At 34.6% G+C, this 12,458-nt stretch overlaps 1 protein-coding gene across 6 annotated transcripts in view; it reads left to right on the forward strand.

The window, feature by feature from the left end:
• Positions 1-12,458, forward strand: part of ARID4B (AT-rich interaction domain 4B) — a 125,512-nt gene that overhangs the window by 90,319 nt on the left and 22,735 nt on the right. For 4 of the 6 annotated variants that reach the window (XM_082635110.1, XM_082635111.1, XM_082635114.1 and 1 more), the window contains exon 17: positions 501-752. The exons of 1 other annotated variant lie outside the window; for it this stretch is intronic. In XM_082635110.1, the coding sequence (XP_082491236.1) occupies positions 501-752 (252 nt within the window). The remainder of the gene's footprint in view (positions 1-500; positions 753-12,458) is intronic. One more of the 6 variants, XM_082635112.1, reaches the window with a different exon arrangement.

Here is a 12,458-nt window from a genome sequence, read left to right on the forward strand (position 1 = left end):
TTTAGTTGGAATTATTTTAAAGTTATTAAGACTAGCCATTTGGCTAGTAAAAAGTTTTGTTTAAACATTCTGAGGTTGGAAATATTTGAATGAAAAATAATTTTTAGTCAGAAAATGGCTATAAGGTGTGATGATTTTTGTTTTTGTCAACTGAGATGTAAAACACTTTTACAATAAAACATGAGAAAAATGTTACATTCGACCTTACTAGTTTCTTGCTATTCAACACAACTTCTATTCTTCTGGCTGTTGGACATTTTCTTTTAATGCACTTACTTTTCTGTTTTAATTTTCTCTAAATGTATCTTTCTGTAACCATCCATGGTCATCCTACACAGTTTTAGTTTTTAATATTAAATAGAAACTCAGAGAATATCATACACTTGGAACCTGCTGTTCCCGGAACAATCACAGCCACGATTTTTATCATTTTATGTGGTTTGGAACTGAAAAGCTTATGAAGTGTCTTTTATTAACTGCAATTTTTTAAACCTTTCAAGAGATGAAACGAATAAAGAGGAAGAGGAAGATGATGAAGAAGCAGAAGAGGAGGAGGAGGAGGAGGAAGAGGATGAAGAGGATGATGACAACAATGAAGAAGAGGAGTTTGAGTGCTATCCACCAGGCATGAAAGTCCAAGTGCGGTATGGACGAGGGAAAAATCAAAAAATGTATGAAGCTAGTATTAAAGATTCTGATGTCGAAGGTGGAGAGGTCCTTTACTTGGTGCATTACTGCGGATGGAATGTGAGGTAACTTGAGTTTTAGCTAGTGATTACTACCTAAAAACACTTGTAAAATAATTTCCTATTTTAATATTTAACGAATTACAGATTTTTTAGTATTCTAATTGAGGGCACAGTATACCACACAAAAATCATGTAGTTTTGGCAAGTAAGTGCCTCGCTCAGTGACTTCCTACTTGTTGTTTTCAGTAGTTCAAAGGTATCCTTAGTGTCTGGAAAACTGAAGTCTATGTAGCTGATTTTTATGTTATGCATGTAGATTAATAGAGGCAACATTATTAGTGAAATGATAGAAAAATTTCTTTAAAAGGTAAAAGGGCTTTGAGCTTCTTGATGTCCACAAGCCAGTTATCAGGCTTCTTGGTCTCTTGCATTTTCAGCCACCTTGCTGCAGTAACCTCTTCTTTGTAATCTTGTTTCTTTCCTTTAGTAGGCAGGGATTTTAAAGTTGTGATTTCTTAGGAAGCTTTAGCTATTTCAAGAAAGCCTTATCTCCTCATTAACAGCTCTTGCATTACAGCCTTGTTCACAAGCCTCCGAAATTAATTTTTATGTTTGAAACAGTATCGTTGAAATGTTATGAGCAAGTCTGCTTGACTGAAATAGAGTGCACGATCCGACTGCTACTCACCTAGGGAACTGAAAGGCGAGACTGAATTTTCTTTTTGTACAAGTTTGCTTTGGTTTATCCAAAGAAATTTTATGTTTGAATTTTATCCAAAGTTGGCAAGCCAGTTTTGGGATCTGAGCATTTTGATATCTTTTAAGAAAAACCTTGTTTATTTTGGAATGTTTGATATATTTGAAGTAGCCTGTGATAGAGTTGTAGCCCTTGAAAAGGTAACCATTGAAGTTTTCAGTGGTAGTTTCACGGTGTGCCTAGTGTCTTCTTCAAGGAGGAATACAGTTCTCATGCTTTATATTTAAATTGTATTCTGTGGTTTGGGAAGTTTTTAAGAAAACATCATCGCCTATTCTCTGTTTCTTAAAAAAAGTACACTCTTTGTTTCTTAAAAGTACAATTTGTGTTGTCCTTCTGCAGCAATAGGAAGCTCTATCTAGAAGCATTATCTTCTGATTACCTTTCTTAATTTGAGAGAAGTGCAGTTCTGATCCATTCTGAAGCTTGGAAGAAAATAGCAACTTAAGTCATAAGGAAATGTTTAGGAGTTTTGTTTGGGACTTTTTCTTTATTATTTCTACCAGGAAGGTTAACAAAGTTTTGGATTTTAAGAATGCCTATCATCAGTATTGTCCTGATGAAACATAAGCTTTCCAGATACCTCCTTCAACATCGTGTGTAATTTATCCTTTTGGCTGTTGGTTCTTGCGCTGCCCCTGTGGTGCGTGATTTTCCTCACCTGAAGTGCTGACTGTTAATGATCATGTTCAAAGGAAGACACTTGAGATCTCAGATAGAGCTGTTATCAGAATATTTTCCTGTTTTTGATGTTTAATCATTTTGATTTTACATTAAATGGTCTTATTAAATATAAATGTAGAGGGAGTTCCACTTTGGCGTAGGATGTAAATGTAAGTGTTGAATATGTTAGTTTAAAGTTAGGAAGGAAAAATTGAATCAGCAAAAATTAATAATTACTAAGTAATGCCCACAAGATAGATAATCTGAGCTACATCATCTTTTACCTCTTTTTTTCAGTTCTTCTGGTTATTTTGCTAGTTTATATAATGAGGCAGTTTTCCCTGTGGCCTTTATAAAATGCTTTAAATTCTGTGACAAATGGATAGAATTTAGGTGTTCTCAAGTTTCACTGTAATGAGGGCTTGATTATTTTCTGTTAATTATCTCATTAAACAGAAGGGGCCTACTAGATATAAGGATTGAGACATTCATAAAATTATTCTGCAATTAAGATGCAACTTTCTTTTGTTAAGAAAAGATTTGCTAAAGGAAAGCATAATCCTATCCTAGGAGCACTTGGATTTTAGAGGGTAAAAAGAATGTTCAGTACTTGAGCTTTGAAATTGATAGGGGGTTGGGTAGGGTAAGGGAGGATTTTAAATTGAGGCATTCAAGTTTTTAATAATATAGAAAAAAACAAGACCTAGTTCAACAAGACATGCTTGTGTTAACAAGAAGGATGCCATCTACTTCTGACGACTCACACGTTTGTATGGTATGAACGTTCAAAAGAAGAAAACTTACCATCTTGATGAAGACCTGTAGGGTGGATCTCTACAGACTCCAGCGTCATAGAGAAAACAATTGTACTTCAGTAGATGAAGCAGTTAATTTTCTTGTAGTCAACATAACAGTATTCCTATTTCTCTCTGGATTAATAACCAAAGAGTCTGTCTTATTGATGAATAAGCAATAATTATGATTTTTGCTGCTCCTTCATGTCTGAAGCTAATCTAATGAGGACCTCAACAAATCCTCATCAGCTCTACAACTGTTTTCCTATTATTTTGGGGATCTTCAGCTTGATCTCTGAATTTACACTTGAGATGTGCAATTAGAAATGAAGATTTATGCATGAAGTTTCATAAAAATAGTTTTATCTTCATTGGCAGTTGTTTATTACAACAGCATTTTGGAAATTTTGTATGGAGATGTTTGCATTTTATTTGATCTGAAACATTTTCCATCAAACAGGTTTTTCTTAAAGAAAATAAGAATATCTTTCTTAGTTAGAAAAATACTGTTTTTCTTGTAATTTCTACATTTTTCCTTTTTTTCTAAAGTGCTGTCTAAACCTGTCTAAACCTTTACATTACTTTTTTACATACCCCTATTTCACAACTGAAAATGTTAATTTTTTTGTTACACAAGATAGCATTTGGGCCAATTTTTTTTTACTACTACAATGAGAAAAAAAGACATTTTTACATACTTACATCACATTTATGGGAAATAGCCAAAATTCTGGATCCTAAACCACATAATGACTTATAAATGGTACAGTATTGCTACAGAATTTTTCAGATATGGTGGCCATATGTAAAACTATTGTCCAGTGCTATAGCATTTACTAGTTCACCACATGCTTTTTTACAGAATTTTTAAAAACTCATCTAAAAATAGCATTCAATATAGAAAAATGAGAAAGTACATAAAAGAAAGGATCACTACTAATACTCTTGTGTGTTCTCTTTTAGTCTTTTAAAAAATATACCTCCATATATTAAAAAAATTATAGTCATACTTCAGTAATTTTTAATTGTAGGCTCTGTTATATTTGTTTTAATTTCTCTTAGTGATGTTAATATTTTATAGATGTTTTTAGTATCATTAGCTAATTGGTTCTTTTCACTCTCAAGTTTCTAGGTCATGCCATAAAACATGAGATTGACGTTTGAAAATGAAGTTACACTTTGAAATTCACTGGCCATAAACTTGAGTGTGTTGGATTTATCCTTGTTCAGTAACAGCTATCCTTGTTCAGTAAAACAACCAAGTGTGTTGGAACTATCTAGGCTACTTGGCATGGGATTTAAAATACATCAATATTTTATTATGTATTGATGCTGATTTATTTTTCTCCATTCATTTCTACTTTGGCTTTCCATAATCAAGGAGCTGGGAGTTTGATTAGAGAATTTTTTTTAATATTGATGATTCCCAACTGCATTAAATGATACCCTTAAGTAAAAGAAAAAGAAAAGAGAGACTAAAATTTCAACTGTAAGGCTCTTAAATAACTAACAACAGTTAGTTCTAGTCCATATTACAAGTTATAGAAAACTGGAAGTAAGATGAATTATACTTAAGTATATTATATGAAGTGAAAATGTATTTCATTTTAAAAATACCTCATTTTTCTAAGCAAATTGGCTCCTCCTTGGAGGGAGTGGGTGGAGTGGGAACTAGTAAAAAGCTTTCACAAACAAATGGGTTTCATCCCATTTTTTGTGAACATTCAGCTGCTTTTTATCAAATCTCTTCCTTTATTTGGCAAACATAAGTTCAACAGCTATAAGCCAAATACTGTGCTTGGCACTAAAGGTACAAAGAAATAGTCCCTAGCAAGGAATTCATTGTCCAGGTGAGGGGAGAGCCTCTCCAGCATGTACAGCCCCCATCTCCCCCCGCCCTCATCCTCTCCTTATGTTGCTCGCATTCTTCAGTCATTTGTTAGAATCTTTCCGCTCCGCAGCATCTGGGATCTTCCCGGACCGGGGCACGAACCTGTGTCCCCTGCACCGGCAGGCGGACTCTCAACCACTGCGCCACCAGGGAAGCCCAGAATCTTTTTTTTTAACCCCCATGTTCTTCTGTTGCTCTTGTGTTGTTGCTTTGTAGTACCTGCTTGACAAAACCCCAAGAACGCTGATGAAATCTAACACTCCTACTACTCCCTGCCTGCACCTGTGCAGCTGATCCTGTCTGGAGGAAAGCAAACAACCACAATGAGTGGTCTTATTTTAAATTCGTCACTGTGAACCTCAAGTGGGCGCTGTATGTCCTCCTTCCATGCCCTTTCTACTTTCTCAGACTATTCCTTTTTTTTAAGGGAGTAATTTTTAATTATTACAGTTTTTATTGGTATAATTAACATGCAGTATTATATTCGTTTCAGGTATGCAACATAATGATTTGATATTTGTATATATTGCAGAATGATCACCACAATAAATCTAATTAACATCCATCACCATACATAGTTACAGAAAAAATTTTTTTCATACTGTTTCTTATCTCCTCAAATCCCCAGGAACTCTTCCCCCATCCTCACTTTCAGCTGGTGACCTCATTGAAAAATTGAAATAAGAGAATTTCTATAGAATTCCACTACATCACCTCTTACCTACATCTGCTGCCATGTTTTCTGCCTTCTCATCTTTAGCCTTAGGTGAACAAGCATGCTACTATCTAAAACCCATCTTCCAACTGCCATACCTTCTTGCCTAAATCAGAGATATGGTCCCAGAAATTCTCCCCTTTTTTCTCATTTTCTCGCTCTGTTCTAAACCATTCCCATCCACATACAGACCTGCAGTTATTTCTCTCATCTCATTTGAGCTTCCCCCTGCTTTCCCTACTGTGCTGTTTCTTTGCTCCACTTCCATCCAGCAAAAACAACTAGAGTTATTTACACTTGTTATCCAGTTTGTCTCCTGTTGTTTTTGTGTAAACCCAACCCAATAAGGCTTTCGCCTCCACCACACCTCCAGAACGGTCACCAGGGACCCCATCTAGCCAAATTCCATCCCTTATTTCTTGACCTCTTGTTACTTGCCTTACCTTAGTGCCTGAGCCAGCTGATCGCTCCTTTTGTGGTATTTTTCACGTGGGTTCCGGCTGCTGCAGCTGCAACTACTTTTCTGGTTTATTTTCCTTTTCTACTTTTCCCAAATTGAAAACCACCCCTCAGTCATTCTGTCATTTCTTATCTTTATGTGTTTTCTCCCTTCTAATTGTTCCCTTCTTTTATTCTTCTGGTATCCATTTTTAACTTATTTTACATTCTGTTCCTGATTTTCCAGTCCTGATTTGAGTCACTTTTTCTGATATTGAGTTTTTCTGAATTATTTTTTGCAGCCAAAGGGATTTGACCTCCTGGAATATAACTTGCCTGTAGGACTGTGGGTAAATTTTTTTCCATTGTTTAAGCTTTTTAAATTGGGACCACATTACTTTACATTACAGAAGTGCATTTAATTTTAGAACATGAAAAAAACCCCCTCAGTTTTCATATTCATTCCATTAATATCCCTTAGCACATCTAGAATGTTCTGTACATGCCTGGCGTATGGTAACTATTAAACGAATATTGAACTAGATTGGACCTCCTGGCAATGAAATGGACGTAGAGCAGAAATTAAAATCTAAAAAAAGGGGACTTGTATATAAAAGTGATACCTATGGAATATAGAGACTAGTGGGGAATTGGGACAAATGTTGCTTAGTTTTCTCACTGGAACCTCTTCTGTATCATTTTACATATGGTAACTCTTTGCTTAACTTTTTGAGGAACAAACTGTTTTTCACAGAGGCTACACCATTTTACATTCTTACCAGCATTGTATTAGGGTTCCAATTTCTCCATATCCTTGCCAACACTTGTCATTTTCTGTTTTTAAAAAAGTGTTTATTTACAGTTAATCTAGTGGCTATCTCATTGTTGTTTTGATTTGCATTTCCTTAATAACTAGTGATGTTGAACATCTTTTCATGTACTTAATTTTATATGATCATTTGTATATCTTTTTTGGGGAAATGTCTATTCACACTCTTTGCCCATTTTTGAATTGGTTGTTTTTTGTTGTTGTTAAAGAGTTGTAGGAGTTCTTCATATATCCTGTATACTAATCCCTTATCAGAGATGTCATTTGCAAATATTTTCTCCCATTCTGTGAACCCACAGAATTGTCCTTTCACCCTTAATAGTGTCTTTTTAATTTTGATAAAGTCCAGTTTATCTGTTTTTTCTTTGTTGCTCACGCTTTTTGTGTTGTATCCTAGAAAACATTGCCAAATCCAGTGTTATGAAAATTTCCCCATTTTCTTATAGGAATTTTATAGTTTTAACTCTAATATTTAGGGTTTTGGTCCATCTTGAGTTAATTTTTATATATGATTATGGTAGTCAGTTTTTACAATGACCTCTTTGGGTAATATACAGAGCCCAACTCCTAATTAGCAGTCAAAATGGGATTGAGAGTAAGAGACTTGAATGAATCTGATTGGAAGTGCTTGTGTCCTGTGACCTTTCTTCCAGTCCCTGTCTCCTTTTGTTCCTTTGAAGAATTTTATGTCACTTTTTCAGCTTAATTTCCCTGTTCCTTCCCTGCCATACTTTAATTGTACATGCCTTTGGACTTAGGAATATTGATAAGAGTACAAAGTTGTTCTACTCATATGCTTTGAAATAATTATTCTGGTAATGATAGAAAGGAAAGCAAGGTACCCTATCTAGGAAATTGTCTGCTTTATTTTTATAGTTGGAAGTTAAAGAACTATAAATGAAGGCCATTTGACAATGGTTTCCAAGGAAATATCTGTCAGCCTGTTTTAAGGGGAGAAAGGGAACATTGCCCATATCTCTTTCACCAAGTCTTCCTATTCTCTTTGCACACTCCTCCTCCTCCTGTGTGCCATTCTTCTTTTCTTGATACCTCACTGCCATCTCCAAACTCTTGTCTCCATAAACCCTTATGTCACAGTCTCCTAGCCTATTTACTTCTGTTTATGCTATAAAGCATTATAATTAAAAACTACTAGGGAAGTCAAAGGACTGTATGTTACTGCTCATGTGAAAAATTCTTTTTCAGCATGCAAATGCTTTGTATCAGACAGTCCTACACGTAGAGAAATTTAAACGAAAGCTTATAAGCAATGAACAAGGTGAACATAAAAATAAATTTTTACTTAAAAAATGACTTTCAAGTTGATTAGTTTTTCAGTGCAAGTGAAAATAAAAATTTCCTTTGTGAAGAAGATTAATAAACTCATATATTTTTGCACTCAAATGGCCTCTCTCTCTTTCCTTCTTCCTTTTTTCCTTTCTCTCTCTCTTGCTCTCTCTCTGAGTGTTTACTTAACTGGGCCTGTTCCATTTAGTATTTTTTGTAGATTGCCAGGTACATTTAATGTAAAGCATTAACTGGGACTGATTCCATTTCATAGTTTTGTAGATTGGCAGTTACATCAGTATGTTTGTCTAAATGTGCACAAACAGACTAATCCCCTAAACTTATCAAATATTAATAAAACAAATTTTGGGGATACTTTTAGAAGTCAGTATCTGCATCACAAAATACAATGAGTGCCAGAGTTGTTAACCATTTGCAGTGGTCTTTATAAGCCTGGTACAATGCTCTGTGATGTGTTCTTAACATTATATATTGATACTACCTCTGCCTGAAGACCTATACTTTTGTTTCATTTTACAAAGTTAAATTCTCTAGGAAAACAGATCTATATAATTACAGTACATTTCTCTTGGGCTGTTTGCGTCAAATCTTTAATATGATGATGCTATAATATTCATGTTTTTATCATTCTACTATTATGTTCTTTATTACAATGAACACCATTCCTGTTTCTTTGATGTGGATTTAACAGTGTTGTATGGAGTGGAAATATGAAATGTTAATAGCATGCTTAGAATTTTATTTTTTTCAATAATGTGATGCTTTTATCTTTATTTTTGTTTTATCCTAAGTACATGACTAAAAGCATTAAATTGTAGTCAGTAGGTCTCTATAAATTTTGCTTTAGATATTCTCTCACATTAAAAATAAATATGTAAATTGAGATTATTATAGAAAATTCATAAAGTAGGTAAATATTTATTAAATTGCTTATAAAGTTTATAATTGATAATAACTAGTGCTGCTCTTCATCATGACTTGGTCTTTTTTTCTATTACGGTGTCATGTTTTTTCCCTCATATTTTCTTACTCAATTAAGGGGGAAAGAATTCCTTTCCATGCTAAAGAGGGCCTAAATTTCCACTTTAGATGTGAGGTTTTTAAAAGCTAAGTTAGTTTTATGACATATATTAAGTTTTTTGCCTATAGATAGGATATAAAATACATATTGTTCAGCAATTATGAAATGAGTCTCTACAGAAAACAACATATTAATGATGTTAATATTTCACTTATATTAACGGTTAGTTATTAGATTTTATCTTTTATAATCTGTATGCATATTTTAAATAATGAGTTTTTAAGTGTTTTGTCAGTTCAGTTTTGTTGATGAAGTTATTTGTACAGTATCCTTATTCTGCATGTAATTACTGTGTGGGTTTATATTAATACATGGCTGATGATATTTCTTTGAAAGTGGTTTAGTTAGGTTTAAGCAGAACCAAAATCTGAACTAATGTGGGCACAGTAACCATTTTGGTATCTTATGTCTGGTTGACTAATGTTCTTTTCCATTTTTATTGTTGCTAAATGATTTCTTAGATGATTTGCCAACACATCCCCAAAAAAGTCAAAACGTTTTCTTTTTAGAACTCTGTTTTTCTCTGGTGAGAGCAAGTATGCTATGGTCTCTGAATGGTTCCTTTTAGCTTTGTATAAATATTTTAATTCAACACATTAAAATTTCAAATATTTACATAGCTACTTTTCTCGAATGGTTCAGAAGGTTTGTATTATTACTTATGTAATGACTGATTAGTGTTGTCCTCTCTGTTAAATTGTAAACTCCTTGGTAAGGAGCTGTGGTGCATTTATTACCCAGTGCCTAGCGCAGAGCCTGTCACATGATAGGTACCTAAGAAGTATTTGTCGAATGAGTAAGCCCTTGTGTAGACTTGTAGTCTGGGAGTTTCATATAATTTTTTAAGTTGGGGATCATCTGTTCTACCTTCTTCATTTTAGGTAGGTCAGGGAACAGACCGCTAGAAGTTAAATGAGTTGCTCATGCATCTGTTCCTTCACGTTTATTCCGTTAGTTGAATGTTAGATGATCTCAATAGACTGTTCTCAAATAAGTCAGTATATTCTTTGAAAATATTTTCCTTAGTACTTTAAATATCAGAGAAGGTACTTGTCTAGACTCCATGCATTAATTACAATGAATTTATTGATAACTGAATTGAAAAAGTATGGTCTAATCATTAACAGACTTAGTCTTCATTTTCGAACTCAGTGTTTGTTAATATTTGTTCCAATATTTGTTTTTCTTTGTTTTCTGATATTTGTTTTTAAATGGAAGCATTTAGTAATCTTCTTTTCCTTGTGCCCTAGCAAACTATATTTCCTTTTGTCACAAACAGGCCAATTACTCTCTTCTGTTCGTAATTTCTAAATTTAAAGTCCACCTAAAGGTAGTATAGTTTATATCAATAATCCAAACTTCCTTGTTTTCCTCAGACATTCTCATAAAACTCTGTTGCTTGGATTAAAGTTACAGGTCATTTTGTTTGTAGGCCAACCACTTAGCTTAAATTTCTCTCCTAGTTTTCAAGCTACATTATCTCAGAACGTGAGAGCTGACAGCAATAGTCCTGCTAGCCTTGGGGAGAAATCTAGGTATTTAACAATAACGTGGTTTCTTTGAATACCTGTTGAATACCTAATACCTTTGAATACCTAAATAGCTGCTCGTAGTTCCTGCACAGTAGAGAGACCCCATCAGAATATGCGTTCTAATGTCTTGATTCCCTTTGTGGTACTTAAAGCTGAATCAGGAATATTGGAGAGCCACTGTGAGGGAAGTACAGCATGTCCATATATTTGGGAATGTTTGAGAAAAGGATGGAAGCATTTTAAAACCAAAAAATTTATATTTGACTTAGTTTTTTAAATTGTTTTTTTTTTTTTTTTTTTTTTTTTGCGGTACGCGGGCCTCTCACTGTCTTGGCCTCTCCCGTTGTGGAGCACAGGCTCCGGACACGCAGGCTCAGTGGCCATGGCTCACGGGCCCAGCCGCTCTGTGGCATGTGGGATCTTCCCGGACCGGGGCACGAACCCGTATCCCCTGCATCGGCAGGCGGACTCTCAACCACTGCGCCACCAGGGAAGCCCCAATTCTTGTATTCTTTAAGAATCTATTTTGAGGGATGAATGGATACCGTACTTGGCATGGTACCCCAAGGAGAGATGAGAAATATTTCACGGTCTTCTATTTCTTAGCTGCAATTTTCTGTTGTTTGCCACTTCCCTGTAATTTCAATTTCTATGGTGTCCAAGGTATTTGAATTTGAGCTAAATTTTCCCATTTTCTGTCTTCTTTGACTGTTTTCTTATGCCTAAAGTAAATGTGCTGTAATCTCTTTTTAATGTATATTAAATAGACTATATAAAAAGTTTGTTTATATAGAATAAACAGAATCAATGGCAGCTTTTTCTGTAGTTCTGAATTAAATTCCCTTCATTCAAGTCTTTATTCTTGGTATTTGATAGGGAATCAGAGATCTTAACCCACTAATATTACTTAATTTAAATTAACAAGCACTAGTAAAATAAAAATTAAATTGGCCTAACTCTTTCTTACATAATTTAGTGTCAGTAGGAAATGTTGCCTTTCGGGGTGTATCGTTTTGCTTTTTCCCCACATGAATTTATGTTTCTCTCCTTCCTGGTCTTTGAAAGTATTTTGTAAAGAAAACAGAACTTGTGGACTTCCTTGGTGGTCCAATGGTTAAGACGCCATGCTTCCAGTGCAGGGGGCGCATGTTTGATCCCTGGTTGGGGAACTAGAATCCCACATGCCTTGCAGCCAAAAAAAAAAAAAAGAAGAGAGAATAGAACTCCTGAATAATACTCTAATTATTACATAAAGGGAAAGAACATTTCCTATTTTTAAAATATATACAGTGATCAGTTATAGCTATCAGTTTATTTTCTGATCATCATTTTTTTTTTCCTCGTAAGATTAATCAGGCAACTAAAGTGCTACTTGGAACCTCATTACATTTTGAAATATTTCTGTTAATGTTTACATCACTGGTCTCAACCTCTGTTTGGTTAAAGGCATTTGTAATTTGAAAAAGCTGCCTTAACCAAAATTCTCACACATTGTTTTCACCTGTTCTCCCTCCTCGTGGATTGGTTCATACTGTGCATTCTTAATGAGGCTTTTTCAGTTGCTGGTCTGGACTCTTCTGTATGCTTACTCTGAACAGGACCTGGCCTGCCTAGTAGTAATCATTCTAGTATTACACTGTTTAACAGGCAGTCCATTCCCCGTTTTTCTCTAACTCCTCACATAGTGGTTTTTGGCAAGCCTGTAGCTTGCAAGATGAGTTCGCTTCCATGGTTTGAGTTTCTCAATCTGTGAAATAAATT

This window comes from Mesoplodon mirus (assembly GCF_964341445.2).
Source record: "Mesoplodon mirus genome assembly, chromosome: 2".
NCBI lineage: Eukaryota > Metazoa > Chordata > Mammalia > Artiodactyla > Ziphiidae > Mesoplodon > Mesoplodon mirus.